The sequence below is a fragment of the Solea senegalensis genome, linkage group LG14 (assembly GCF_019176455.1).
Source record: "Solea senegalensis isolate Sse05_10M linkage group LG14, IFAPA_SoseM_1, whole genome shotgun sequence".
In the NCBI taxonomy this organism is placed as follows: Eukaryota; Metazoa; Chordata; class Actinopteri; order Pleuronectiformes; family Soleidae; genus Solea; species Solea senegalensis.
Genome location: NC_058034.1, coordinates 15,389,983 through 15,415,920, shown reverse-complemented (window position 1 = coordinate 15,415,920; position 25,938 = coordinate 15,389,983). Strand labels below are relative to the sequence as shown.

At 37.3% G+C, this 25,938-nt stretch overlaps 1 protein-coding gene across 10 annotated transcripts; it reads right to left on the bottom strand.

Annotated features, from left to right (window-relative positions):
• Window positions 1-302: 302 nt before the first annotated feature.
• Window positions 303-25,642, bottom strand: ptprc (protein tyrosine phosphatase receptor type C). 10 transcript variants are annotated; one of them, XM_044044009.1, is made up of 32 exons: window positions 25,286-25,642; window positions 19,888-19,908; window positions 18,213-18,338; window positions 17,368-17,502; window positions 17,152-17,250; window positions 16,979-17,005; window positions 16,399-16,668; window positions 16,074-16,301; window positions 15,873-15,986; window positions 15,544-15,678; window positions 15,295-15,432; window positions 14,790-14,936; window positions 13,358-13,563; window positions 13,211-13,271; window positions 13,003-13,111; window positions 12,580-12,617; window positions 11,471-11,580; window positions 11,177-11,267; window positions 10,639-10,715; window positions 10,351-10,387; window positions 10,150-10,247; window positions 9,292-9,417; window positions 9,019-9,176; window positions 7,715-7,850; window positions 6,896-7,045; window positions 6,550-6,640; window positions 5,563-5,702; window positions 4,883-5,008; window positions 4,062-4,178; window positions 3,798-3,949; window positions 2,723-2,858; window positions 303-1,099 (listed from the first exon to the last, which is right to left on the bottom strand). In XM_044044009.1, the coding sequence occupies exons 1-32, from the start codon at window positions 25,347-25,349 to the stop codon at window positions 818-820; spliced, it is 3,945 nt and encodes a 1,314-aa protein (XP_043899944.1). In that variant the 5' UTR covers window positions 25,350-25,642; the 3' UTR covers window positions 303-817. The 10 variants fall into 10 exon arrangements, with proteins under 10 accessions (XP_043899944.1, XP_043899945.1, XP_043899939.1 ...); XM_044044010.1 differs by lacking the exon at window positions 17,368-17,502 and having other exon boundaries at window positions 17,152-17,348; window positions 18,194-18,338; XM_044044004.1 differs by having other exon boundaries at window positions 17,152-17,502.
• Window positions 25,643-25,938: the final 296 nt, after the last annotated feature.

The window sequence follows — 25,938 nt, the reverse complement described above, 5'->3', positions numbered from 1 at the left end:
GGTAAATTGGACACTCTAAATTGACTGTAGGAGTGAGTGTGAGGGTGAATGGTTGTTTGTCTCTAGTTGTGTGTGGACCTGCGATGGACTGGCGAACTGTCCAGGGTGTACCCCGCCTATCGCCTGATGTAGCTGAGATTGGCACGGCACCCCCCGCGACCCTCTGGTGGAGGATAAAGCGGTTAGATGATGACTGACTGACTGACATTTCGAGGATAAACTGGGACTTATAAAGAAAAACAAAAAAATCAAATAAAGCTAATCAATGACGTAAAAGTTCCCCCGCAAACATGACTCTTATCTTATTATAGGCTATATGCCTCTTTTAATGAAATGTCACGGTGTCTGTCACATGATACATTTGGAGCTTAACCACTAAAATACTCTGCTATACCAAATATATACGTATACATGGAGACATCTACAGCATCTGTTTAGTTCAGCTAGAAAACCAATACATAAAAAAAATTCAACTCAACATGCAGTTATAGTGGGATATATTAAAAAAAACTGTACTGTATATTAAAAATTCAGTTGCGATATCTCTCAATATACATAAAATCCAAGGCCACATAGTTTGACGACAGCATTTTTTTTAGAAATTTTTGCTCATTTATCCACTAAAAAATGTATAACTTAATTAAAATCATATCTTTTTGTAAAAAAAAACAAAACAAAAAACATTAAAAGCTTCGATCAAATCCTGTAACATCATTGAACCCACATTGTGTAAAAGCTTTACAATGTTTTTATACATTCATGGAAAAATTAAAAAGAAAGAAAGCACTGAATTGAGCTGAAGTACAGTGAATCGCTCTCACACCACCAGAGGGACATTGGGGCCATTGGGGGTGTCCTCCATTGTCTCTGTGGGACCAGTGGACTCTCCTTCAGCCTCCTCTTTCTTGTCGCCATCTGCCGCCCCCTGCTGGTCGGTGCTGGTAGTGCTGCCTGCCGGCTCGTCAGCCTTCTCTGCTGCTGCTTTGGTTTCATTTACAATCTGCATGCAGTCAGCAGCAGGAGCCTGTGGTGCTTTCACATCCCCATTCTGGACAGGAAAGACGCTCTGCACAGTGTCATACAAGAACTGGTACTGCTCCTGTAACACACACACACACACATTCAAGATTCAAAGAGTTTATTGTAATATGGACAGTAAGAAAACACGCTTGTCTGTGCAATGGAATTTTTTCTTGCTGTCCACACAAACATCAAAAGAAAAAGGTGAATAGTTAAAAGTAATAAAATAACACACACAATAAGGGCAGTATACGTGGAAATACAATAGAAATACACAAAACTCACCTCTTTTCATTGGCCTTTGACACTGTTTAAGTTGTCGATGTTATTTCCATTTATCTATTGTTTGTTTCTTTTCTTTTTTTGCTTTTTTGGTTTTTATCCAAGTTTTTATGTCTTTTAATGTATTTCAGTTGTTTTAGATGCATCGTATCTCCTCTTGTGAGATTTCATGCCTGTGTTTTATTTATTCTTGGTGCACTGTGGTTGTTTCCACAAAGTGCTTTCCAAATGAAGTTGGGTCATGAGGTAGGTGATACATGTCATACATTATTATAACTCCTATCAGCTGTTGAGGAGTGTGATGGCAGTGGGGTGAGAAGGAGTTCTTGAGTCTGGAGGTTCTACATTTCACACATCTGTACCACACATAACACAGGTTTGAGCGGGAACACTAACATGAAGTAGTGCACGTATAATGGTTTGTTGCACATATACTTAAGTACATAATATCTGTGTATGAGGAAAAAAACAACAACAAACCCCGTAGCACTGTAGATATGGAATCAAATACTCACACACTGTTCTCACTGCACTTAAATAGCATTTTGTTTGTTTGACACAGCAGTGCTGTTGTTTTCTCACATCGTTGACATTGAAACACGCTTTTTTTTCCATTTTAGGCCATATTGAATGCCTCAGGGTTAACTACCAAAACAAGTGCTACAACCTTAAGGGGTAGTCAATTCACGATATACAGTAAATTATGTTGTGTTATTTTGAGGAGATAGCGTAGTCATTTGTAAGCGATGTACGTTCGATAAATGAGTTACAATTTCATTTTCTGTGAACAACTTCATAAACAAGACCAAATGTACGCATTAGTTAGAATTGTGGGCGCTGTAAAAAAAAGATATTCAGTCTGTTTCCGTATTTTGTCTTTAGTGAAAAAAAATCCCCCCCTTTTGCACTTACATATTAGCTCACAGGCAGTGGTTTGGCTGAATTAAGCTTTTTGTAACGTGCCAAGCATTTATTTCTTCTGCTGAATTGTGGGTTATTATGGCAGAAGCTGTGACTGTGGTTAAAAGAAAAAAAGAACAAGCTTCCTCATGTGGCTCAGAGGGAAGTAAAAGGCTGGAAATAAGTTATGCAAATGAGTCTGTTGTCACTGTCAAAAAAAATCTCCCATGACATTACTGCTACAGTATAACCCTTCTTATTCTTCTGTGACACAGAGCTGCATCGTCATCCTGCTCTAAACTCACTAAAACCGTCTGAAGACATGAAAACAAAGAAACCGCATTACTAAGACACACACAGAGAGAGAGAGAGAGAGAGAGTTGGGTGGAGCTGATACTGTGACATTCGTTTGTATTTTAAAACCTTTACAAGTGAGTTAGAAATTGTGCGACTAGTGGTTTGCATGACAACATTTGTTAAGTGTCATAATTCTGGACAAACGAAGGTTCCTCTTTCTTACCAGACTTGAGATCATATTCTGTCTCTCCTTGCGTAAGGTTTTCACCACCTGGAAAACATCCACCACTTTCTCAGTCTTGGCGCTGTCCAGCAGACTCCACAGAGCGCAGAATATCCCTGTGCGGGACGAGCCGTCGCTGAGGAGACGGCGCACACAGTGTTATTAGTTGTTCTGCCGTGAATCCTGCGAACTACAACTATGTACATTTGAGATTTTAAAATCCTGACCCTAACTTTTACAGCCTTGCATGGTCAATTTCAAGATGCGGGGTGTTGATGTTTTTAAAAAGCAGTTAAAGACTTTTCTTTTTAAACTGTTTTTTAGTCAAACAATGGTTTTAATTTTTTATTGGGTTTTTAAAACCTTTGTTTTTAATGTACCTTGTGTTTATGTCATGTATTTTACTTGAATCCGTGAAAGGTATATAATATAACTAAAATGTTCTTACTTACTTAACTTGCAGCAGCAATACTGCAATAAAAGTCAACACAAATAGATTAACAATATTAAAACCTACTCATAATAAACACCTGGACTTGCACCTGGATTTGCCCTTTGTACTGAGTCCATATTATTAAATACTATAGATATTTAATAATAAGCTCGAATGTAATGTTTTTGCAGAAAACTATAAAGAACCACTGATTAAAAATAATACAGTTTTCTTAAATGTATATTTATGTATAGTAACTGGGATACATTTTCTATGTCTCTAATTATTGGTCAAATTCAAACATTTCATTCTTTACCAAGCATGATTCTTAATTACAACTTATATACATATATAAATTATTGACTGAGAAAAGACTATTAACTTCACCCAGAAGGGGGTTGTTATATTGTTTATTCTGTTTAAAACACTCAGAATTAATAGATAATTAATATGTTATGCTTAATTCACTCCATAATGTACTGCACCACCGGACATTCATTGTCAAATTTCAGCGGCTGACAGTGATTGAAAATGGCATTTCTTTGCATCAAGCAATGAAAAGAAAGTGCCTACGCTGCCGTCATGTAGTAGAAAGTGTTCTCTCAAATTTCTGGAGGACATTTCCTGTGTGCTTTGTCTTACTTGCAGTGGACCACAATAGTCTGTGATCTGTTGCTGCCACAGCTGCTCTTGATTTCCTTGATCACACCCGTGAGGTCCTGAGGCGTCTCTGGCAGCTCGCTGTTCACCCACTTGAGGAACTGCAGCTGTCTCACCGTCCGACCCTCTTTCCTCTGGAGACAGACGGAGTTTACACGTTGGCTTTAAAACAGCTTGTCATGATGTTTCAGAGATTGCTCACATCCAACGCTGGTACGGATAAGTGCTCCATGGCTCTTGTGTTACCTTGACATGACGGATCAGCATGTCGCGGGTGATGAAAGCTGACGTGGTCTCTGTGCTGGTCACCTCCACCTCGATGTCCTCAAACGTCTTTTTGCCGTCATTCCAGTACACAGACTCCTGAGGACACAAATTATTCTTATATATTTCTATCCTTGTTTCAAGTTCTTGAATAGTAGCAGCTTTAACACAAGAATTTCCCCTCGGGGATCAATAAAGTATTCTGATTTGTCTAATGCTTGTAGCAGCCACTTATCTACTACTATATACTACTAATAAAACATCATAGCTGTCAATAAGGTAATATGTATCTTGTTCTAAATGTAATAAAAAGTCAGAATCAATAAAGTAATAACTTTTTGTCCATAATTTAATAAGGTAATTAAAATAATTAACTGGAGACAAAATTGTATATACTTACTGCTTACTGCTTACTGAGTAGTCCTCATTCAATTCAATTCAATTTTATTATAGTGCCGAATCACAACATACATTATGTGAAGGCACTGTACATAGACAACATGATCGAGAGCAGAGAAACCCAGCACATCACACAATGAGCAAACACTAGGCATCAGTGGAGAGAAAAACTGACGTAGCCCCTTACCCTTACCTTACCTAACCATTGCAAATAAGTGCCTAACCCTAAAACCAGGTCTTAACCCTGAAAAAAGCCCTTTAAAGTTTAGGGGTAGGTTTGTACATTTTCTTTTTTTACAACACACACACGCATCACACATATCTACGTATATAATAATAATAATAATAATAATAATAATAATAATAACAATAATAATAATAATGATGACATAAAAAAAGCTTACCTTATCTTCCTCTGAGAGCATGACAATAGTGGATGCTTTCTTCTGGTAAACTGTCAACCAGAAATCAGCCATGGTGTGTGTCAGGGGAGTCTGTGCTGCGATGATGGCATGTGGACCCCAGTAACCCTGTGTGGACAACAACAACAACAACATACAGTACATATATGTATTCTTCTACAGTGTCCAGACAACTAAGTGTGTGTAAATCAACCTGTTATGTCATAAACTGCATAAATAATAGCAATAGACGTCGTACAGACGTTGTATACTCAAAAACACTAGAGGTCATTTTTCATGGGGTGAATAAAATGCTTCCTGTTTCTTTAAACTAGGAGAAGGAAATGATAAATTACGAGGATTATTTATGTTTGAAACAAATATCAAACACAGATGTGTGTCAGTTTTGGGGGTAAAGTTATGGAACAGACTCAATAATGAACTGAAATTGTGTAAAACTCTTTCGGGGTTCAAAAAATGGTTTGAAATGTAAAATAATTACATCTTACAATGTGAATTGACAGTTCAGTGTTATAATCTAAAGTGAAATATTTTATGTATTTTCTCTACATTTCTGACTTTCTGGGTTTTCCCTTTTTCGGTTATTGGCAGAAATTCATATGAATGTAACCCAAACAAAGATATTCATTCAGTAATTAATTTAAAGAAAAAAAGCAACGTACGCTGATGTAGGAAGCGTTAATGTATCGACCAGAGTCCTCGTCCTCGTCCTCGTCGCCTGATGACTCTCCCTCCTCCTCGTTGGGGTCACTATCACGGCTGCATCCTTCGTCCAGCTTCAGCAACACTCGGTTGTAGTCGTCTGAGAGTGGACATTTTAAGTAGGAAATAGAACACATTTATTATGTTATAGTCACATTAACTGAGACTAAATATAAATATATATATATATATATACATATATATATATATATATATATATACACATATACATATACATATATATATATATATATATATATATATATATATATATATATACATATACATATATAGCAGTCTTGTATACCTTAGTACCTTAAAGGGATACTTCAGTAAAAGTGCATGTATCTTACTAGAAGATGACTTTGGTAGAAGTTGAAGTCACTTTTTATAATATTACTTAAAATGTCTTAAAGTTACATAACAAAAAGTAACTTTCTGGTATAAAATGTACTAAGTTTTAGAAGTAAAAGTATTTAAAAAAAAAAAGTTTGAGGATTGAGCCACGGTAGTTCAGTGGGAGGGCAAGCTGTCGTTGAAGGTTGTGGGTTCAATTCCTAGCTCTGCTAGTCCATAATGTGTCCTTGAGCGAGACACTTAATCCCATGTTGAAGTGTGTGAGTGACAAAACTGTAGTGTAAAGCAGTTCTATACAGACCATTACCAACTCTTCTTCTTCTGATTTTATTTGGTAGTAACTAGTAACAAACAGAGTTAGAGGAAATGTGGTGGAGTAAAAGTAAAAGTTGCAGTACAGTACAGTAACAAAGTATTTGTACTTACAACAGTGCATATAAGGAAAGGAAAAGGAAAGGAAAGCATCTTTATTGTCATTATACAACAACTGGTATTGCACAATGAAATGTCGAGGTCAGATTGAGGGTTGATGAGTATAGTGTACAGGCAATAATATACAGCACCGCAGTTATTGTTGTGCTGATACTCACATGGAACGACTGATAGAGAGCGATTCTTGCCCTTGTTTTCCTCGGTGATCCCAGTGTTGATTGTCCTCCAATTTTTATATGTAGGGAGTCTCTGAAATGCAAGATATTTAAAAACACTTAAGTATATACTAACACATAATAATCTCTCCCACACTGTATTATCACACGTCATATATGGTTGTAGGTGCAAATTATCACTACATAATTAAGGATTTCAGAAAATATTCATATTTAAGAAGCGGAAACATTTAGAAAGCTTGTTATTAACTATTAACTAATAAAAAAACAAAATTAGAATAATTGATTACCCCCTAATTAAAAATGAATCATTAATAAGGTGCCATACCTCAAACTCCTCCTGCATGAGGGTGAAGTCACTGTCTGAGCTCTTCTGTTTGAGTGTATTCAGTGTGGTGTGGAGCTCCGACAGCATGAGCTCAGTCTCTCCAAACTGGTTGTGCTCCAGCAGAGCCTGGTGAATCAGGATGTACTGGGCCTGTGTGACCACAATTACACACAACATTCATACACACATTACACAACAAAGGGCTTGTCACGAAAACACACTTAGTCAATCTTTCAAATCCATTTTTAACTCATCCTCAGTTGTCACACTCTCATCTCATAACCTATACATGTTGTATTTATCGGTATAATAATACAAAACTGTAAACTGTACTGTTATCTTTGTTTATCTGTGTGTTAATGTTAATTTCCATCCATCTTCTACCCCTTTATCCTCCACATGAGGGTCACGTGCGGGGTGCCGTGCCAATCTCAGCTGACCATGGGGCGAAAGGCGGGGTCACACCCTTGACAGGTCACCAGTTTTTATCAATTTTCTATCTTTTACAAACGGTCTAGGAGTTACGGTAGAGGACGGTAACAGAAGGGTTCAAAACTGCAATGTCACTGCAGTGTCAAATCCTCAAAATCACAGACACATATTAACTCAAAACTACTGCTATTGTCTAAAACATGGGTTTCTCTGGAGACCCACTGCCCTGCGTGTTTCAGAAGTATCTTTGCTCCAACACACCTGATTCAAATTAATAGAAGCCTGATAACGACCTATTAATTTGAATCAGGTGTGTTGGAGCAGGACAACATCTAAAAGCTGCAGGGCAGTGGGTCTCCAGGACCACGATTCAATGGTTGTTTTTACCTCTACTTGAACCATGAGACATCTATGTCTGCGGAGTTGGACGATGTAACCGTAGATGTCCACTCTGCCCTCCGCCTCCAGACCCTCCATCATGGCATCAATGGCAATGTAGGTTCCTGTCCTACCCACTCCAGCACTGCACAGGAGAGAGGGAATGACTGTATGTTATTTTTTTCTCTCAGTAATAGGCGTTTTATTTCTTTCTTTCATTTTTTCAGATCTTTTACTCATAAAACTTATAATTTATAGAAACACAGTGAAGAGCAATGCAGGGCTTTTATTTTCTTTGAAAGAAATGTCAATCTTTTTCAATCCCAACTTCCTCTGTTGTTGTGGGAATGAGACGTGTATCTCAGATCCACTGTCTGATGATCAAATAACACATTTATCTCTGGAAATTAATTTTTAAAAAAACACCTGTATTTTTTGGGGGGTGAAGAATTATTTAAATTTAAATTATTTATCTGTTAGGAAATTGTTGTAGAGGAAAAAGGGAAATATATAAATGTATAGGTATATACAGTGTTTCTGATACATTGATTTAAAACGTACATACTTCAAAAACAACTTATTTCTATTTTATCGAGATGATAAATGCCTTTAAAATACCTCAGTATCATGTTTTTTGAATAAAAAGAGAAAGAAAATACTGTAAAATACTAATATACAATAGAATTTCTTTGAAACAACATGATGACATCATAAGAACATGATACATGGGGTGCTGCTGCAGATTGGACGTCATGGTGCTTGGTGTCTATGTACTTTTATTTGCCTGGACTTTAAAAGTTAAAGTTACACACAGCAACACAGTCACAAGCTTTCAGAGCCACACGTGAGTTAGTATTTTGTTATTTATTTGTTCTCCATTTAATGATTGGAGTTATAATCAATGACCCCTGCTAGACTTTGAATTTGTGTATGCTATGGTGTAAAACAACCTGACATCATCTTGTCATATTATTGGCTTCAAAGTAATTATTGTATTGGACGGTAAAAGGATGTTACATTTAAATATGACAATAGAGGTTGTGTACACACCAATGACAATTTCAGCTGTAGACTAAATTATGCAACTGTACTGTGATGAAACACGCCGTCAGTTTAGTCAGATCATCTATTTGGATTGTTTGCTGAATCATTGTGGGCCTCACCTGTTACTGAACACCAAGAAAGTAAATAAAGACACTTAAGGAAGGGTCTTTGGTATTTTATTTTAAAATACATTAGGATGTATTTTATTTTACTGGCTACTACAGGATGCTGTTTATGATATGATATCTGTGATGGGACCTTGTTTGTACCTGCAGTGGACAACAATGGGGCCACTGAAGAAGTTCTTGAACGCATTGACACGCCGCCTCAGCTTCAGGAGGAGGTGTGGCTCGTCTGGAACACCGTGGTCGGGCCAGCTCATGAACTGAATGTGAGTCACCTCTCTCTCTGAGCTCTTCTCCCTCTTCTGCTGACACACACATGCACAGACATTATATATGTATATATATATATAGATAGATATATCTATCTATATATATATATAAAAATAATGAAGCATCTTTAAACAGAGGGAGACTCACATTAATTAGGCAGAGGTGGCGGATGGTGTAATCTGGACAGTGTTCCTCAGAGTTCAGCTTCACAACAAACTCATTATAGATCTCTGTTTCCCGCTGTGGAGACGGCCAGTACTGTGCACACTTGACCTAAGACACAACATGAGGCAGGAGAGACATGAGTAAGAAATAAGAGAAGAACTGGAGATCACTTCAAAAAAAGACATTTTCCTGAAGTACATGGATGAGGGTTGGTTGTTTTGTGCGTTCACTGTTCTTTTGTATTTTAATACATGGTGAATGTTTGGATTGTACTGTAAATATATTTGGGACAATTTACAAAGATGAAAACTGAGCACATTTTCGCTACAATTTTAGTTAGTTTTAGTTTTTTTTTCAATTTTAGTTTTCATTATTTAATTTTCATTAAAAACTTGCTTCCCAGTGACTCTCTTTTTTTTTTTTTTTTAAATCCACTAAGGGAATCGAGCTAGACTGAAGCATGTTCCAGGTTTAGCGAGAAGAGTAGGAAAATATAAACTTTAAATTTACAACTTAAAATATATACTTAATTTAGGTTGTGCATAGGTTTTGAGTGCTTTTTTTGTAATAAATATATTTGAAGCCACTGTCACACTGTTCTGTGACTTTAAAAAAAAAACTCCACTTTTATTTCATGATTGGAATAAATTCATTCATTCATTTAGTAACACAACCACTAACAATGCAGTCAATGCATGTAGACTGTGTATGTCATTCTCTATGTACAGTATGAATGTGTTAATGAAGCGACACAAGTCAGTCAGTTTGGGGAAAACAACTGTTTGTATCGTCTCACTTTCAATTAAACCAGCAACAGTTTAACAGAACCGCTGTTCTTACCCTGTTCCCCTCTTCACAGCGCGTCACCATGACGATAATAGATGACTGCTGCTCCCAGATCATCCTCCAGAAGTCAGTCACAGTGTCCTCCTTTGGCCCTACACAACACAAACACACACACACACACACACATTGTATGATACAAGACAATTTAAGTTTACAGACTGAGGGTATAGAACCAAACGAGATCAAGACTTTTACCTTGAGCTGCAATGTACTTCTTTGGTTCCTTGTATCCCTGCAGTAAGAAAATAAGTAAAGTGTGTTTTTGTAAAAAAACAAATTGTGGTCAAGACCTTTGTATCTTTGTAACTCTCACTGCTCTTGCTAATGTCAAAATGTGTGTCTGTAAAAAGAAAAACAAATACTTTGCACATTGGACAGTGGCAATAAGATTCAAACAATGTATGGTAAATAAGCCGTTTGAATGTGTGTCATAATGTGTGGCATTAAAAGCAGTAGAAGTGTGATCTGGCTGTTTGTCCATACATCAATGAAGCTGGCGTTGATGTAGTCACACCCTGCCTCGCCACTTCCTGTGGTTAACTGCACACGGTTATAATCATCTGGTTGAAGATAGAAAAACAGAGAAAATATCTCAGGGTACAGAGTGACACACAGTGACACACACAGTGACACACACAGTGACACACAGTGACACACAGTGACACACAGTGACACACACAGTGACACACAGTGGCACACAGTGACACAGGCGGTAACATTTTTATCTGTTACCGCCTGTGTATTTTTCTTTCAGAGATATCACAATATCAATATATAGTTTATGAGGTGATAATGATAATTCTTCACATTTTATTTGGTGATTTATTGATATTTGATATTTATTGAATTCAATGTTGAGATGATGTGATAAACTGATGTAAAAACACTTGCGACACAAAATAAATGTGTGTACGTATATATGAAAAACCCTTGCATGGAATATGTTGCAGAAAGTTAATTTCATTGACAGTTTTTAAATTCAAACGATTCAAATGATGATACTATGTCAGATTTCACTCACATGGCAAGATGTCCACATAGCGGTTTTTGGGAACATTGCAGGTCTTCTTGGCCTCTCTCACTGAGTACCGTGAGAAAATTCTGGGGATGCTCTGAAAACAGACAATGTACAATGCCATTTATGAGAGACACAACACCAGAACACTGTCATTGTTAAATAAAGGACATATTTGTTATACTTTATCCAATGTTTGTTGTTCACAGCCTGTCAACTAAACTATCCAATAAAGAAAAGCTTACCAAAATGAATCCCTCAACAACAGCAAAAAAAACAAACCCTGGAGAGTAAATTCACCTGAAACTCATCCAAGAAAAGCCGTCCTTCATCCGCGAGCTTCCTCTTGTAAGCCTCCAGTAGAAGCTCTGCTGGGATTGGCTCGATACGCAGCAGGTTCTCCTCCTCATCTAAAGCAGCAAATGAGAAACACTTTCAATACATCCCACAACTGCTAGTTTGACATTATGTACAGTTAGCAACATTATTATGGTGTTTGTTAGTGCAGGTCTTTTAAAGCAGGCCTCTGCAATATCTGCAATATCTATTACGAACTGGTTCACATCGACCCACAACGAGACTGTCCTCCACCGAAATAAAAGTAAAAATGAGTCGTACGCAGGAATTATGACCCCTACGTGCGTTCTTAAAACAGGCGCCCCCTTGATGTGTCGTCATCAAGTAGCTTTGATGAGGTTTCCTCCGGCAGTTCGCTTATGGCGTGTTTTCACTAGCGTGAATTGCCTCGTGACATTTATTTTGCCTTTCCACTAGCGATAGTACCTGGTACTTTTTTTAGCATCACCTACGACGAGGTTCCGAGTGAGTAGAGAAGATACTATGCGTGATGTCGCCAGACTCTCGTGCACTGATTGGTCATCACAGGAAGAGGCACAAGAATCAAGCCGAACAATGCCGAACTGTAGATCAGTTAAAAAATAATAATAATAAAAAAAATAACAATCCTGAAAACGTGGGTTAATCTCACAAAGGAAATGTCTAAAATCTCAATATTTAACAGAGGAGTCTGGTGTGAGCTGCATCACAAATCCTGCCGCTGTGTTTCAGACCAGGAAGAACTGAACAAATCTTTTTAATTAAGTGATTCTAAAGATTCAGTTACACTGAAAACAACTGTGATGACCCTGCCCATATTGAGGAGGTAAAGCATTGTACTTTGGTTTGATTGACACAAGTTTGACTCCCATGTTACTCTTTTACACACTCATTTTTTTTAATGTCATAGTTTGTAACTTACTGCCCAATCCTGTCTTTTTCTTTTTTTTGCCCTTACCCTAACCTCACTAACCTAAGGGACATATTCAGGGGTTGACCAAAAATGACTCATAGCTTCATTTCAGTTGAAGGGAGACAAAAAAATCTAGAGTCCAATGCTCTAATTTACTCACTTGTGGGTTGAATGAGCTCCACGTTTTCACCCATGTCACTGCAACGATAATAGATTACAAAGTCTTATCTGCAATACAGGATGTAATGAGGGTTATACAGTTTATCAAGCGTTGCTGTGAAAATGCACTTCAAATGTATAGTCCAATTCCCTTAAAGTAAATTTGACATGAGACACATGCAGACTTATTCTCAGAGGCGGACAGAGTACACAGCTTCATTACTTGAGTAAAAGTACAGATACCCCTCGCTAAATTTTACTCAAGTACAAGTAAAAGTACTACAGTCATTGTCTACTTAAGTAAAAGTACTGAATTACTTGTTTTTAAAAGTACTTGAGTATCAAGAGTACAAGAGTACATTGTACTTAAGTACTGTACTCAAGTAAATGTACTCCGTTACTGTCCGGCTCTGCTTATTCTTACCGAGTCCTTCTCTTCTTCAGAATGTAGATCTTGTAGGTAACAAGCAGCAGAGCCAGAGACGTGAGGACGATGAGAAAGATGAGAAAACCAATGACAGCTTTGTCATTATCTGTAAAAAGGTGGAATGACATTGCCATTAAAGACACCGCGTAAAGAAATTGATAGAAAACATGACATCATTTGTGGCATTGCTTAAAAAAACACATACAGTTGGTAGTAATTGATTCAATCTTGGGGGCGCTCTCCAATTTGCCATTGAATGCCGTCACCTGGAAACACAGAGAAAATCCCTTCATCAGCTACAACAGCATGAGACGTTCATGTGAGAGTGAATCTAAAAACATAGGGTACAAACCTTCACTTTGTAGGTTGTGGAGTATCTCAGATTGTCGAATACAAAGTTACATTTATTAATTCGTTGTTCATTTCTCACTATCTCACTACCATAAGAGACTTGTAACATGTAGATTTTCTCAGGCCCATTAAACTGTAAAGTTTCACATGTCACTTTAATCACATTATGCTCTTGAAGTTGCAGTGACATTGTAACTGGTCCCGGTACTGTAAGAGAAAGAAACAACATGGTGACATAGAAACATGAAAGTGACCTCGGTACAAAATATGCAAAGTACAAACTAATCAACGCATAAATAAGTTGACAACATTGAGGTGAAAGTTAGATTAATGCATCACAAAAAAATAGATATTGAGAAAATGATTGTGTCTTTTCATACCGTATGTCTCTAAATGACTGGAATATAATAGAAGCAAGTGGAGAACTATTAAACATGTTTGTCATTTAAACGAGTGCAGTACCTGTTTAATGTGTGACAGATGCCTCGTGAACCGCGATGCAATTCATTCACAGCAAAGCGTTAAACATGACACATCATTGACTGATTATGACATATCTGAGTGGCACTTATAAAACCTACACCAAGTCCATTATTATTTTAAGAAAGGAGCCATAAGAATCACCAGCAGAGGTAAATACAGAGATCCATCAAATCCATTATTCATTCAGTTAACGTCGTTAAAAGTTCAAGAAAAAGCAGATTATAATATTTTGTAAATGATTTTGATGATGAGGACAGGTGAATGATGGTGAGGACAGGTGAATGAGGTTAATTAAGGTCCCTGAGTGAGTGACATTTGTGACCCTTGACCCATTTGGACTGATATATATTATGTTTACATATTTTATTTTGTCAGCAAGGTTTGCCTTTAATTAAAAACAATCAATGTGAGATTTGTGTCCCTTTGTCCTTAAAGTAACTTTAAGTCAATTTTAAACAAGCTACTTTTTTAATTTAACTTGAGTACATTTTTAGAACAGCACTTTTTTTTTACTGAAGTAAAATTCTTCAATTGAATTGAATTAAATTCTTCTTTCCACCTCTGGTCAGACGAGGGAAATTATATCAGCCTTATTTTATTTTATTCTGTAATCTAATTCTTTCTTTTTTACAGGTTGAGAAAAGAACAGTTCATATCAGACTCATCTTCTTACTGCTCCTTTTCATTCTTGTTTTGAATTGTTTCTCAACAATGAAATAAAGTAAAATAAGTAACAGATAGATGCACCGTATATCATTTATGCCACAAGGGGTTTCACAATCAGAATGACAATAAAAGACCTCGTTTGATGCTATGGTTTGTTGTTATTAGGCAGGAGCAGGGGATGATGGGAATTGTTGTCTTCTTTATTTGTTTCCACTGTGCATTTGTGTTTATGCACAATAAAGAGCACTGAGTTGTGCTGTGGTTTACTTTTGTCTGTAACTTACCTCCAACATCAGTTTTAATGTCCTGGTGAGTAACATCCTTGAGAGGTTGATGCTTGTAAGTAGGCTGGACTTTACATTTGTATTTGGTGAATGGCTTCAGTCCAGAAATGTTACACTTTCCTCCTGACCTCAGTTTGGTACCCAGAGCTGTAACAAAGTTTCACAAACTGTTATTTATTTTTGTACTATTTGTATTTCAATCATTAACAAGACCATTTTCTCTGGTCAGGTTTCTACTTATGTGACGAGGAAATGAATGGGAATCAACAAGAAAGTCAAACCAGGATACATTTAATACTGTAACGTCACGTGTAACGTGTCTGTATCAAGTTGTTTAGATGTTTCATTACAGCAACAAACAATTAGCTTTTTCTAAAATGTTGCCATGTACGTCCACAAATGATTACAATATCCACAGAACATGTCACCTATTTATGTGACTAATAATAGCACCTGCAACAATTTCAAAGGTCCCAGTGAAAGACAATAAAACAAAAGGACTTACTTCTATGAGCGTTTTCATAGCTGCAGAAGTATGAAAGATTCTCAAGATTGTCGTCTTCACACTTCTGACTGGTTGTTTTCCAAATCAACTCAACGGACGTATTAGTTGGACTTGACTTTGTGACGGTTATTGTTAGATCTGTTGGAACACATCACACACTGAGCACTGATACTGACATGATGTTCAGTCCACAGTATCACAGCAGATAAAAGGTTTCACTGCACAGACGTGAAGTGAACACCAACGTACCACAGTCAACCCGGAAGTGAAGAGCACTTGTGTTTTTTATCAGGACATTGTTGTCCTTGATCTGACCAGTACAACTGTAGTCAGTGAAAGGCTCCAGTTCAGACAATGTCTTCAGCTCATTGTCTCTGCCGTCTTCTGAGGAGACACAAAACTCATTATTCTTACTACTGCTATTTAAACAGAACGCTAAACATTTACCTTTTATCAAAGATCATTAAAATGACTTCAAAACTTAGTTTAGTTGTAAATAAAACGGTAAACTCAGCCCATCTTTATTCTCCATATTGTCGTCACACAAACTATGTCCATTTCCAAGTCTTTCCACTTACCCCAGCAGGTGTAATTAATGGAGAGGTTATTACAGTTTGGTGGTAATTCTGCTTTTATTTCTGCAGGAAGTTTATCTGCAGGAATCTGTTTTATTTCCTCTGGATTCAAAAACTCTATGGAAACAAAAAAAAGAGAAAAAAAAAATTAAATATTCTGACTCACATGTATTTCAAAATAAAGGTAGATGCTTTGATACATACCAGCAGTGATGTATTTGGTGAGGGTAAAGGCTGCGTTCACACAGTTTTTTGACGTGAAGACTAAATCCGAGCAAATGTCATTAAAATCAGGTTTGACACAGAACGTCTTATTTCCATGTGACTGAGGTGAAATGTTGCTTTGTGTAGATTGTAAAGAACTGATGTCCCAATCAGTTTGGTAACAAACATGTCCAGGTTTGGAGTTGACTTCTTTAACGTCACCGGCATCTGAAATATAAATATATAATGCAGAATTGTCTTCCAGGTTCTCGTTTTATCTCTTGTTTTTTCTTTTTTCATAAAAAAAAAAAAAAAGTTCACTCACTCATTTCAGTTGTTGTAGATTTATAATTGGAGCCGCTACATGATGTTACGTTTCCGTCACTGTGAAGAAATGTGACGTGATGCTTATATTCAGTGCAGGGCTTCAGCCCTTGGATGTCATGTGATGAGGTTTGGTTGGAGACAGGAACGTTGGATGTATTCTTAATATCTGGTCGGCCGTCTTCTGTAATGGCTATGTTGTAGTCACCACTGGGAGAGTTTGAGAACTCAATCCGGAAGCCAAACTTGATGGGTGTTACAGAGTAAGAACCTGCGCACAAAATCAACAGAATAAAGAAATCATCCAAGACACAGCAAGCTAAACAAATCGTTATAAAATCTAAGAAACTGAGCAATACACATGTCGCACATTTGGCAATCTGGTCCATATGAAGCAGAATAGTAATGTGACCCCATGAAATCCAGCTATCAATATAAACAACAAATATAATCTGTAATCTGGAAGCCAAACTTATTTTGTGTTACAGAAGTGACATTTTCTTAGCCCTGAAACGTTGATGATGAACATGGCCCATTACACACATACTGTAAAATATATGATGTTTTAAAGTCATACTCACACAGTGAAGGGGCGCCTGTAGGGGCTGCTGGACGTTGCAAGAAATAAAAATAAATCATTAGCATTCAGCAAGTATCCACAAGTGCCTTGTAGCTGATACCGCAGCAGTGCTGCTGTCTGTATTCTTATGAATAAGCTAAACTCGTTTCATGTAATGAATGAGTGGACTCCAACCTTGCGTGGTTGTGGTGCTGAGCTGGGTGTCTGGAGGTGAGGTCGCGTTTTGAGAGATTGTTTGATTGCTGTTTGTGCGTGAGGTAGAAGGAATAGTGGCTGCAGGATGGAGAGCAGGTTGGAGGTCACCTTCAGTCACAAATGCATCACTGCCAAGTTTACCTGCTATGATATCCTTCAAACTAAAACAACAACAACTGAGGCTGAATACGTTACCGGACACAGTAGATGAATTGTTAGTTCGATTTGAGGAGAATGAAGCGGGGTTTGGCGTGGTGAGTGGAAGTTTGTGGGTCGAAGTGTCTGAACTCAGGGCAGTTGTTGCTGCCGTGGTGCGTGGAGGTGAGGTGGCTGAAACATATGCATTCCAAGAAAATAATGAATCAGGACAAACACAACGTCTCAGTCCTGCTTTTCCTCCTCCTGTGAACAGATACTGAGCTGCTCGCTTCTGCTCATTTATGTCTGCTATACATTTGAAAGTCATACTGAGAGTCCAACACATTTAACACCTACTTGACTTAAAGCAGCAGTGGACGACTGTTGTTTGTCTGTTTGGTCTTTGTGAACAGAAACAACATAACATTAACTGTTTGTTGTTAAATAGGATGGCTGCAAATAGTTTGAAGTTGGGCTGCAATGATTATTTGATTATCATCATTATTATTATTATTATTATTTTGATAATATAATCGACAGAGTAATTGATTATGAAAAGAATCGTTAGTTGCAGGTTTAGTTCGAAGCATGACTGAAAACACAAAGAGGCGTTTCAGATGACAGATGCAGCAGTAAAATAATGTTGGATCATTTCCCTTCACAAAGACCTATCAAAAAAAACTAACACCACAAGTTACACACTGCAGCATTAATGGAATCATTATGTAAACAGCGATGGGGGGACAGTATACCCGACTTAGTTTGAAGTCTGACGCTGGAACTTTAAAGACATTAAAGCTGTAGCTTTCACAGGAAAAGTGTCTAAAACTGGGAAATAAACTGAAAAAAATTGTGTGTGCTGAAGTGTGGAAAAAAACAACAACTGAGGCTGAATACGTTACCGGACACAGTAGATGAATTGTTAGTTTGATTTGAGGAGAATGAAGCGGGGGTGAGTGGAGGTTTGTGGGTCGAAGTGTCTGAACTCAGGGCAGTTGTTGCTGCCGTGGTGCGTGGAGGTGAGGTGGCTGAAACATATGCATTCCAAGGAAATAATGAATCAGGACAAATACAACGTCTCAGTCCTACTTCCGGCATCGCGAACAAAGATACTGAGCTGCTCGCTTCTGCTCATTTATGTCTGCTATACATTTGAAAGTCTTACTGAGAGGAAGTGAGAGAGGGTTCTGCCGAATGTGTTCAACACATTAACACCTACCTGACTTTGGTTGACTTAAAGCAGCAGTGCACTGCTTTTGTTTGTCTGTTTGGTCTTTGTGAACAGAAACAATATAACATTACATTGTTATGTATTACACAAAGAGGCGTTTCAGATGACGGACGCAGCAGTAAAATAACGTTGAATCATTTCCCTTCACAAAGACCAATCATCAAAAAAAATAAATAAATAAAAATACCACAGGTTACACACTGCAGCTTTAATGGAATCATTATGTAAACAGTGATGGAGGGACAGTACACCCGACTTAGTTTGAAGTCTGACGCTGGAACTTTAAAGACATTAAAGCTGTAGCTTTCAGGAAAAGTGTCTAAAACTGGGAAATAAACTGAAAACAAATGTGTGTGCTGAAGTGAACTTAATTGACAGCATCATATTGAAAATAGATCATATAAGTGAACCTACAGTGCTATTAAAAAATATCAGACTTATGTTAAAATGACTGAATGATGGACAAAAAAAAAGAAGCAAAATGTGCCCCTGCATCACGCTAACTCCTGCTAAATTTAATCTAAACCCAATCAGCAGTTCATGAGGGTTTCTCACACAAACTGCTTAGCTTTCCCTAAATGAGAACAAAAGTGTCTGAAAATAGCTACGTCAAAGATGCACACACACACACACACACACACACACGCACACACACACGCACACACAACCTGGAAAGTTGTTGTCAAGAAATGAGTCAATCACGTCAACGGGTGTCAAAAATATCACTCACTTCACACACACTTCAATTTACAGATAACAGGAAGTGATAGCATGTGTATACATTTCCTTGCAAACAAGCAATCAATCACTGATCAACTTGATTCTCATAAACTTGTTTAACGGTGTGTAAGCATGTCACACGAGTGTCAGTGGACATTTCTTTTCTTTTTTTAACTGTTTCTGGTAGTTTGTAATTAAAGATGTTGTTAAAAGTCAGGTAACATAAAGGGCAATTTGTGGGCCGGACCAGTAAAATAACAGCATAATAACCAATGGACAACAAGGACTCCCAAAACGTTCCCTTTGTTTTAAATTTCTTGAAATTTCTTGAGAAGAATTTGTGCAATTTTGACATTTAGTCAAAAAAAAAAAAGGTATTTCACCCCCAATGATTAGCTTCTAATCACAATGTGAAATTTACACATTCTGAGGGCTCGATTGGACCCTCTGGTGCCTTACGTTTGACACCCTTGCTGTACAATGAAGAGATAAGATGCTGTAAAGAAAGTAGTTGGAGGCTGAGGTGAAAGTAAAGTATGAGTTTTACTTATTTAAAAAAATAATAATAATAATAATAATAGTAATAAGTCTAAAAACTATGTTATACAACGTAATGTGACACTCACCTGTTGGGTTTGGGGCTTGACCTGGAATTAAAGGAACAGGAAAAAAACATGTCAATATTTAAATAGCTTTATTTTGTCATAGCAGTGTTTGCATACTGCTGAGAAATATGCAGAAGTGACGTTAACAATAACCACGTAAAGTCAGAGTGTTATAAAACTCTCCCTGTTTTCTCCCTGGTATTCTTAGGTCAAAAGAGGAAAATGACCATCTTCATCTGTAATGCTGTAAAACCTGGTTGCTATGACAATGTGGCGGCTATTGTTATATGAGAGGGCAAACCACGATTTCCTGCCTCATGTTGAAACTGGTTTAGATTCTTCATTTTAACTCCATTACAACCTCACTGCAGTCATTGTTTGTGCAAACTGAGGTTATAACAGTTTTGGATTTTTCATTAATTTTAGTTTTTATTTAGTTTCGACTTTTTTGTTTTTAAAATTTGTTTGTTTTTATCAGTTTTTAGAGCAGGTTTGCTAGTTTTTATTTTCTGTAAATGTTTAGTTTTTATCAGATTTAGTTTTTGTAGTAGTAATAATAATTATAATAATAATAATAATAATTATAATAATAACAATAATAATAATAACAACAATAATAATAATAAAATGTATGCGTATAGCATCTTTGATACAAGGACTGTAGTGCAATAAAAGTAAGATAACATTTAAATTGCAAATACAAGAATAAAGCACAACACAGGGTGGAATGAAATGGAAAAGTGAAATGGAAAAGTGAAATTGAAAAGTCGAAAAGTCTGTTTTAACTTTGAAATAAAACAAAATATGCAAATAAAAATACAACACAGGGTGGAATAAAATAGGAGCTAGTTGAAGGCTAGAGTTTTATATAAATAAATTGTAATATGGAGTATTTGCCAGGTGCAAGATAGAAAAAGGGTCATGAAAAAAACCCAACAAAAGATGTAATTTTAAAAATGTATCAGGTGCAGATGAACAAGCATCTCTGAGTCTACATAAAGTAACCTGAAGTGTAAAGTGTACATCATACATCATATCTGAGGTTGGATGCAGTTAGTGTGAAAGGTCAAAATCAAATAGCCAACAGACGAAAGACACACTTGAACGCAACATAAATAATAATGACCCTCCTGAGACACATCTAAACTAACTAAAACTACTTGAAAAAAATATTTTATACTTATGAACCCCAAAGGATTATGTGTGAAATGAAGTGACGGAAACTAAGTTTTAGCTTGTTTTGTAAACACACAATTCAGTTCCAGTTAGTTATTGGGGGTTTTTGGTTTTTTATTTCAGTTAACGGAAATTTTTTTTTTTTCAATTTTAGTTTCCGTTATTTTGTTGGTTTTGGTGAACTATAATACCAGACAAATACAAATATTGTCAATATGGTCAAATATTGTGTCAAATAGTATCTGTGCTTTATGCATAAAGATGTCTCTATTCTCGCTATAATGGAGCCGTGAAGAGATGATGGAGGACGGTCGAACAATGAGTGTGTCAGGATGTGGTTTGGTGTGTTGTTGGTTCAGTGTATTGAGCAGAGATGCATGCTCTCTGCTCTGCAGTGACATTTCACCACGCTGTGCAACATCTACATGTTTTGCGGTGACGAGTTTATATCATTTGAATGGTTTGAAAGAGAGACGTCAAGCCTTAGCGACCGCCATCAAACTCCCGTGTTCTCATGTTAACCCATTCAAACAAACACAAATACGACACAATTGAACCTTCAAGAGGGGAATTCCAGTTGGCGGAACACCACAATAAGATGGCTTCTTGTTTCATAAAATCAGTTTGACACGGTTTGATAAAGATACATTATGTGTTTGTTTGAAATGGTTTAACATCATTAAAGGCATTCAAACAGTTTAAAAACACCTCTTACTCATCTAAGATGAGTCCACGTTATTTGTTAGTGGCTAGATTTTAATCTCAATGTGACTTCCCAATAAAATGAACGTTTGATGAAGATGAAGTAAAAAGTGGGAAATAATATACAAATGTAACATTATTTAATCATCAGACAGTGGATCTGAGATAAATGTCTCATTCCCACAACAACAACAGAGGAAGTTGGGATAGAAAAAAAAAAATTGGACAAAAAGTCAACGTCAAAGTCACTTCCTTCAAAGGTAAATAAAACCACGTTCACCACGTTAGCTGTCAATTATAACAAAAAAAGATCTGAGAATGGAATGTGAGTTAAACAAACCCTGCAGCATCGTAATGATTTTAAGTGAATTCTTCATTTAACCAATTGACAAAAAAATGGGTGAAACAGCCCTTTAAAGAAAACCTGAAACTAGTGGTTGAGACCATTAACTCCTCTGGAGAATGTTAAGCCTCATTTTCCCATTGACTTCCATTCATTTCTACATTTTTGAGCCAAGATGTTACTCAATATATTTTAATTTCTTTGACTGATACTGGAGGACTCATTGTCTATCATGTTTTATATATTATATTTACATATCCAAACGTATTTTAATGCAAAACTCTGAGAATATTTGAACATCTGTGTAGAATCTCTGTCCCATCACGAAACAACTTGTCTAATTCAGCCTCATGTGACCTTAGGAGATTTTAACAACTCTAGTTTCTAGCCAAGGACACAGTGTCACAACGACCCAGTGGAGTTACGGCGAACACTGCCCACATTTCAAAATGATGTTCAATTCCTGGGTTTCACTACAAATCTTTCAGAAGTGAAGAAGACTCTTGGATGAGGAGTGTAACGCTTTCAAGAATCAGAGTTGCATAAGTGAAGTAATCGGCTGCTACACAGTGTGTGGAGAATTTTTTTTTTTTTTCAATATCTTTAGATCTATTTAGATTTCTAAATCGTTTAGCGCACATTTGCACATCTCTGAGGAGGCAGGAGTGAGGCCCCCCAAATTCAAATTCCTCTTTGGGCCACATAAAGACTTGGGTCGGCCACAGAAGATAAAAGAATTCATGTGTTCATTGATTGCAGAAGTTACAGTTTAATATCAAAGCCTCGTCTCTTTTTCTCTCTCTCATATTTCACATTCATGACAGAGTAAAGTCCCCTACTTTGTTAGAAGTGCTCTTCCCCTCCTCCCAGAAACTGCTTTAATTGTGCAGCAGGCTAAACATTTCAGAACATATACACTTCTTCATTTTTTCTGCAGTTCCCCTTTTTTTTTTTTTTTTCTCCTCACACATTTTCAAGTCATTTACTTGGTGCTTCGTCTCAGTCTGCTTGGCCTGCGCCGCTCTGCGACGCTCTGCTCAGCTCTGCCAGGAAATGAAGACAACTCAGAATGGAACAAGGAAGTGGTCAAATTTTTGATCACACAACTCCTGCAACTCGTGCTGCACTTAGAGCACGCTTCAAAGTCTCCATCTAAACGGGGAAACAGCAGCTATGAGCAGGTTTATGTATCTGAATATGAGTTTAAATAAATGAACGTGGCTGTGATGAAACCCAACTCTGCTTTGTTTACTATTTACTATAGTTTACTATACTGTTTTAACTATTTAACCTCTGAGCAGAGTTTTAGAATAGATTTAACAAGTTCTGCTGTACAATAATATATGATGCATTTAGAGGCTTAATAATTAATCATCTGCATGGATGCAAATTAGATACATTTGAGACACACATTGGAAACGAAATTCATATTCTTTAGTTCTCGTCCTACAGAGTAGTTTTGTGGTAATTCTGTCATGTTTTAGTTGTCTGAAGTGGACCTTTACTGAAATAAAGGATGTCACAAATCAAACAGCAATCTGTCCAAAATAAAAATCCCAATTTTCCCCATGGTGTTACTTATGAGGTATATTTCTTTCCATATCTGATCAAGTCTCTTTTAAAAAAGCTAATTACTTCACCCCATGATACTTCACCTCCCAATGATACAGTATATATGTACCTGGTCAGTGGAAAAGTGAAGATGCAGAAATAACAAATGGTCGTCATTTTGGTGAACCGTGATGACTCACTATGCACAAAAGCTGTGGCCTAAAGCAGACGACAAAAACTGACCCAACGTGAACATGGGAAAGTAAAAAGTAGAAAAAAAAGCCACAGAGTGAGAAACAAAGTTTCAGCTCATGTGAACAGACATCTAAGCTGGTTTTGCATTCCTTGTGTGGACACTCAGGGACATAATGAACTCCCCAACCCCTTACCCTGACCTTAACCATCCCAACTAAGTGCCACAATATCCTCACAAAGATAGGTTTCTTGGACAATTGGTCCACACTGCTTATTTAAGACACACACACTTGTAGACGTAATGCATTCCCTAGCCCCTTACCCTACACAACTAAATGCCCAACCCAAACCTAAACTCAGTTCTAAGTTAACACGCTCCCTAAAACCAAGTCTTAATCCTCAAAAAGCCGCTTTAAGGGTTGACAGAATGTGAGGTGCAGCCAAAATGTCCTCACTCCCTTAGTTTTATACAGTTGTTGGTCCTCACAAAGACACCCAAACAAGCGCACACACACACACACCTGTTTGCGCTTCATTCATAGTGAGGACCCTCATTGACATAACACATTCACTAGGCCCTTACCCTAACCTTAACCATCACAACTAAATGCCTAACCCTAAAATTAGGTCCTAACCCCCATAAAAGCTCTTAAAAGATGTGAGGAGCAGACAAAATGTCCTCACTTTCTCAAAATGTCCTCACTCTGAAAGGTTTATATGATTTTTGGTCCTCACAAAGCAACAAATACAAGAACACACACACACACACACACACACACACACACACAGATAGTGATGTGCTATAAGTGTTGAAGTGAAGATTTTACAGGGACACACCCTGTTTTTTTTTTTTTATATCTGACAGACATCCATGTATCCCCCCCACCTCCACACACACACATGCATGCGTGTGTGCACACACACACATGCATGCGTGTGTGCACACACACACACACACACACAAAATGTTGAAGCAGAAGAGAAACATGATTGCCAAATAAAAAAAAAGATTCCCAGAGCTTCTAATGAAACGGTGTTGTTTTACAGCAGAGAGTCGTCTTATTAACAGTAGTCTTTGGTTGAACATGAGGGTTTATTCTTTTGTGCCGAAGGGGCTCACAAACCTGTCACTTTAAGGCGTCTCACATCACTGACACACACGGGTTCAGAAAGTTTAAAAGAGACTCAAAGTCAAAGACATGATACAGTGCAAGTCTGTTACTATTGAAAGCTTACAGTTAAAATGTGGTGATGTTTTCTCATTAAAAAAAAAAGAAGCAATTTGTGTTAGGACTGACAGATTCATGTCTCCATTTCATTTTTTTAAGACTTAAGACTTGAACTCTTCCAGGATACAGATGAAACGGCACAATTTCAACCGATACCACTTCCTCCCCTACAACGTCTTCACGAAAGAAGACCACCTCGATAACATGACGGACAGTTACTTACTTTTGCTCAGACCAATGATTCCAGCCCAGAGTAGCAGGACCTTGAGACCACCACGACCTGCCATATCCAGGAGTGAGGGTGTGTACTGTACATACAGTACAGTCCTAATCACGCAGATATTCACGCGTCAAATGGAAGCTGGATTTCCACTTTTCTAGGGAAAAGAAGTCTAAACGTTGCCCTGCGTTATGTTTCATATGTTTTCTGTCTTATCAGTTAGCGCAGCTTCCTGGACTTGTTCCCCAAACCCGAAACCTCGCCTCTGGTTTTCAAGTCAAGCAAGTGTGAGTGATGTCACACACACTGAAAAAGAAGCTGCCTTCACCTTAACGTTCTGTGACAGGAAGCTTCACTTGAGCTGCAGCACCAAGAAAAGGAAGTCTTGCATCTAATCTTCACTTGCTTTTGCTCGAGTGTGAAGAATTATGAAAATTAAAAGTGAGGGCTGTGCTGAACTACACAGAAATGAAAGAAAATGGCGATATTATAGGAACTTGTGTGAAAGGTTTCATTTCTGTTGATGAGGCACGAGACATAAACGCCTGTCTTACTGACTGTAAGCTTAATTATATTAGTATTTGATTCTATGAACTTTCTTCTCAGTATTTTCCCTTCTCTCAATATAAAGAGAAAAAGTGACATTTTTCATTTCA